Source organism: Rhinopithecus bieti, unplaced genomic scaffold, assembly GCF_001698545.2.
Source record: "Rhinopithecus bieti isolate Rb0 unplaced genomic scaffold, ASM169854v2 scaffold_6949, whole genome shotgun sequence".
Taxonomy (NCBI): Eukaryota; Metazoa; Chordata; class Mammalia; order Primates; family Cercopithecidae; genus Rhinopithecus; species Rhinopithecus bieti.
The window spans coordinates 271,978-277,019 of NW_016805252.1; the positions used below are offsets into that span (position 1 = coordinate 271,978).

A 5,042-nucleotide genomic window follows, 5' to 3' on the forward strand; every position below is an offset into this window, starting at 1 on the left:
AAAAAAAAAAAAAAAAAAAAAAAGAAGAAGAAGAAACAAGGAGAAACTGATCAGAGATGGTGTGGGCAGATACCAGATTGTTTATGTACTGTAGTCTAAAAGGTCAGCGAAGTTTTCTGTAAAAAGCCAAATAATAAATATCTTCAGCTTTATTGGCCACCCAGTCTCTCTTGCAACTGCTCAGCCTTGTGAGATGTAAGGCCAGGCACAGTGGCTCACACCTGTAATTCCAGCACTCTGGGAGATGAGGTGGGCAGATCACTTGAGATCAGGAGTTCAAGACCAGCCTGGGGAACATGGCAAAATCCTGTCTCTGCAAAAACTACAAAAAATTAGCCAGGCATGGTGGTGTGCACCTATAGTCCCAGCTACTAGGGAGGCTGAGGTGGGAGGATCACTTGAGCCTGGGAGGTGAAGGCTGCAGTGAGCCATGATTGCCCCAGTGCTCTCCAGCCTGGGCGACAGAGCAAGACCCTGTCTTCAAAACAAAACAAAACAAAACAAAACAAAACAAAACAAAAAAGGCCAGGCATGGTGGCTCACACCTGTAATCCTAGCACTTTGAGAGGCCAAGGTGGGCAGATCACTTGAGGTCAGTAGTTTGAGACCAGCCTGGTCAACATTGTGAAGCCCTGTCTCTACTAAAAATACAAAAATTAGCCAGGCATGGTGGCAGGTGTCTGTAATTCCAGCTATTCAGGAGACTGAGGCAGGAGCATCACTTGAGTCCAGGAGGTGGAGGTTGCAGTGAGCTGAGATTGCACCACTGCACTCCAGCCTGGGTGACAAAGCAAGACTCTGTTTCAAACCCCCCCTTTCCCCCAAAAAATTGAGATGTAATTCACATACTATAAATTTCATATAATTCAGTGATTTTTAGTACATTCACAAGGTTGTGCAACCATCTCCATGAGCTAATTTCACAACATTTTCATTATTCTCAAAAGAAACCTCACATACCTTAGCAGCCAGACACAATTTCCCCCTCCCTCCTATTCCCTGGCAACCACTAATCTACTTTCCATCTCTGTGGATTTGCCTATTCTGGACATTGCATATAAATGGAATCACACAATATGTGATATTTTGCATCTGGCTTCTTTTACTTAGCTTGCTTTCTAGGTTCATCCCTATGGTAGCATGAATCAGTACATCGTTCCCTTTTTTGGCTGAATAGTATTCCTGTATATGGATATACCACATTTTGTTTACCCATTCATCAGCTGATGGACATTTGGGCTGTTTCCGCTTTTTGGCTATTACGCATAACACTGTTACAAACATCCGTGTATGAGTTTTTGTATGAACATATGTTTCCACTTCTCTTGGGTACATACCTAGGAGTGGAATTGCTGGGTCCTATGAGAATTCTATCTTTAACTTTTTGAGGCACTGCCAAAGGAAATTCATATACTTTTTATGTGCCACAAAATACCAGTCTTGTTTTGATTTTTAACATCATTTACTTATGTGAGAGCCACCCTTAGCTGGTGGGGACCATACAAAATGAGGGGGTGAGCTGGGTTTTGTCCATGGACCACGGTTTGCCGACCACTGCTGTAGACAATGGAAGGAATTTGGGCTTATTCTGTGTGTGCTGCACACAGAATGTTTATTTGTAGGATTCTAGGGGAAGAGGTTGATAGGGATTAGTTAGATACATTTAAGGCAGGGAACTTTGTAGCCTCCTTAAGCCACTCTTGGCATGGTTACTGTTTACAGGAAATTTCATCTGGAGAAAATGATAATCACCTCTTAGAAATTCTCAGATCGGACCTCTCCTCTGCACACTGTCCATATGCTCTATTTCCTCAAGTGTAAACGGTGTTAAAAATGTACCTCCTCCAAAGAGGTGTTGTGAAGTTTGAATGAATTTATATATATTCAACACTGAGAACAGTGCCTGGCACAAACCAAGACCTATATAAGTCGTTGCTATTATTATTGCTATTGTTGCAATTATTATCCACACAGCCTCAGCTCAGGCCTCATCCTCTTCCCCCTGGAATATGTCTCCCTCCAGTCTGTTCCCAGCACCAACCAGCCCCCAAGCGTTCTTCTAACACTGGGATCTGGCCCTGTCCTTCCTCTGCTACAAACTTTGTGTAGCTCCCTAGTACCTTTGATGTCAATGTCCAGCTCCTGGGCCAGGCATTCAAGGCTCACCATGGCTATACCTTCCCCTTTCTCTAACCTCATTTCTTGTGGCTACAGCTCATGTTACAGCTACATGGGTGCACCAGCTCTATTTTCCCTCCTTCCCAAACCTTTGCCCATGCTGTGCGCTCTGCCAGTATGCCCTTATTCTTCCCTGGGCCTCATCCTTAAGACTTGATCACGCCTGTAATCTTAGCATTTGGGAGGCCGAGGGGGGCGGATCACCTGAGGTCAGGAGTTCGAGACCAGCCTGGCCAACATGGTGAAACCCCGTCTCTACTAAAAAAAAAAAAAAAAAAAAAAAAAAAAAATTAGTCGGGCATGGTAGCAGGTGCCTATAATCCCAGTTACTTGGGAGGCTGAGGCAGGAGAATCACTTGAACCCGGGAGGTTGAAGGCTGCAGTGCGCCGAGATTGGGCCACTGCACTCCAGCCCGGGCCACAGAGTGAGACTCCGTTTCAAAAAAAAAGAAAAAAGAAAATAAGACTTGAACAAAGGAATCTTTCCTTCATTTCTCTTGCCCCTGCCCCAGGCGGGTTTGGCGCCCCTTCCAGAGTCCCACAGAGCTCCGTGCTACGTCCTTGTAGCACCTATCACCTTATATGTGACTTGATCAGTGTGTTCCAATCTTCCTTCTCCAATTGCATTGTGAGCTCCTGGATGGCAGATTTAGGGGGGTAAAAGGGGAGGTGGTTGTTGATTCATCTCTGGGCTCCCTGCACCCAACCAAGGCCCAGCACACAAGGGGCTTCCGCGAAGTTAGTCCAGGACAGAATGGGGAGGAGGGGAAGACAGTGAGGTGGGGCTGGGACTGGGAAAAGGGGCCCACTTCTAATGGACGAGGGCACCCCCTCTGCTCCCCTAGGCCTCTCCTTGGTGGTGGGCTTGGTTCTTTACATCTCCAGCATCAACGACGAGGTCATGAACAGGCCCAGCAGCTCTGAGCAGTATTTTCATTATCGCTACGGGTGGTCTTTTGCCTTCGCCGCTTCCTCCTTCCTACTCAAAGAGGTGATGTCCCTGGGACCTAGACTCTAGAGTTCTGAATGGACAGAGGTCTTGGGGGCCTGGTTCCTGAGTCCAGGAGGAAGGAGAGGCTGGAGATGCAGACTCTGGCGTCAGAGGGAGGTGGTAGCTGAGGGTCTAACCCCTGGGTCCTGGAGGAAGAGGGGTCTGAGAGCTCCAACTTTTGGGATCCTGGGGGAGGAGGGGTCTGGAGACTGGGACTCCTGGGTCTTGAGGGAGGGGCCAACCCGAGGGCTTGGACTCCTGAGGTCCTGGGGAAAGAGAGGGCTGGAGTCCTGATCCTGGGTCCTGGGATAGGAAGGGGCTTGGGGTGGGGACTCTGAGTCCTGGAGTGAGAGGAGATGAGTCGGGGTCCGGGGATGCGCGGGGGGGCGCCCCTGGGACTCTGACCTTGCCTTGCCGCAGGGGGCCGGCGTGATGTCCGTGTACCTGTTCACCAAGCGCTACGCGGAGGAGGAGATGTACCGTCCACACCCGGCCTTCTACCGCCCGCGTCTCAGCGACTGCTCCGACTACTCGGGCCAGTTCCTGCAGCCCGAGGCGTGGCGCCGCGGTCGGAGCCCCTCCGACATCTCCAGCGACGTGTCCATCCAAATGACGCAGAACTACCCTCCCGCCATCAAGTACCCGGACCACCTGCACATCTCCACCTCGCCCTGCTGAGGCCCACCCCTCGGAGCTCCCCCTGCCTCCTCTTCCTCCTTGTCCTCGGGGGTCTCCCTGCAATGCAGCGCCCCCTTCCGTCCTCGGGACTCCTTGCTCCCACTCGGAGGAGGCTGCGCCAGCTTTAGGCCCCGCCCTCTCCCCAATGGCTCCGCCCACACCCTCCCTTATTTCAATGGCCGCGCCCCCTTTTCCGGATCTCTCCTTTTCATTGGTCCCTCTCCCTCACAAATGACTCCTCCCCTTCGTTGCCCCGCCCCTTTCATCTGGACCCTCCTCTCCAAGAAAATTAGCTCCTCCCTCTTTCTCCACCAGCTCTGCGCTGGGAGCAGCCCGCGGCAGTGCAGGCGCCCAGCTCCCCGGAGCTCCCCGGAGCTCCCCAGCCTCCGACCTCACTACAGGGGCTCTGGGCTGGAGAACAGGTTCGGGCAGCTGCTGGGAATGCCGACCATCCTCTTCTCCCTTCTGTCCTGGGCTTCCTTTTTCCTTGCCTAATCTCACTGACCTGCTGGGTCCTGACCTGCTGGGTCCTCCGGTGCAGTGGGAGGGCCGGCTTGCTCCACCCGCAGCCCCGGGGTGGCGTAGGGAAGGGGGCTGGAAGCCACGGGTACGGTTAACCCAGCCCTTCCCTCCCCATCTCCCCGACTTCCCTGGAAGGTCCCGTTCTTTCTCACCGGCTGGGCTCTTTTCTGCTTCCTGAAGGTTACCTGCCTTTTAGGGGGCTCTTGTCTAAAGGATCTTCTTGCTTTCTCAGCTATTCTTGGCTTCTTTTTCGTCTTCCGCCTTTTTCTCTCCTTTCCTCCCTCCACCTGCTCGTCCCAAGCCGCTGGGTGCATTCCGTCCTAGGCGCACACCAGACGGCCAGAATGGGGACCCTAGGGTGGAGGGAATTCCCACACGCCATCTCCACACCTGTGCCAGCCTCTCCCCCTTCGAGGCCCCGTCGAGGGAGGGAGGGGCAGTAGCGGGGGTCGACACCCCCCCCAAAACCTCTAAGTCTTCCATTTTCTGGCTCTCCTCCTCATTGACGTCCCTCTTACCCCCTCAGAACCCCAACTCTGGCCTCTTTCAAGGGCCCGTCCGCCCCGTTGGACAGATTTTGGGGGGAGAGGAGGTCACCAGGAACTCGCCCACCCCTCCTTATTAGGGAAAGAGGGGCGAGGTAGCACAGTGCTGTACACGGAACCGGAATGGC

General features: G+C 52.4%; 1 protein-coding gene across 3 annotated transcripts in view; it reads left to right on the top strand.

Moving 5' to 3' along the window:
- CACNG7 (calcium voltage-gated channel auxiliary subunit gamma 7) overlaps positions 1 to 5,042 on the top strand; it is a 29,391-nt gene extending 24,349 nt beyond the window's left edge. For 2 of the 3 annotated variants that reach the window (XM_017871788.1, XM_017871787.1), the window contains exons 5-6: positions 3,024 to 3,169; positions 3,590 to 5,042. In XM_017871788.1, coding sequence (XP_017727277.1) covers positions 3,024 to 3,169; positions 3,590 to 3,847 — 404 coding nt within the window. In that variant the 3' untranslated portion in view covers positions 3,848 to 5,042. The remainder of the gene's footprint in view (positions 1 to 3,023; positions 3,170 to 3,589) is intronic. The other variant, XM_017871789.1, reaches the window with a different exon arrangement.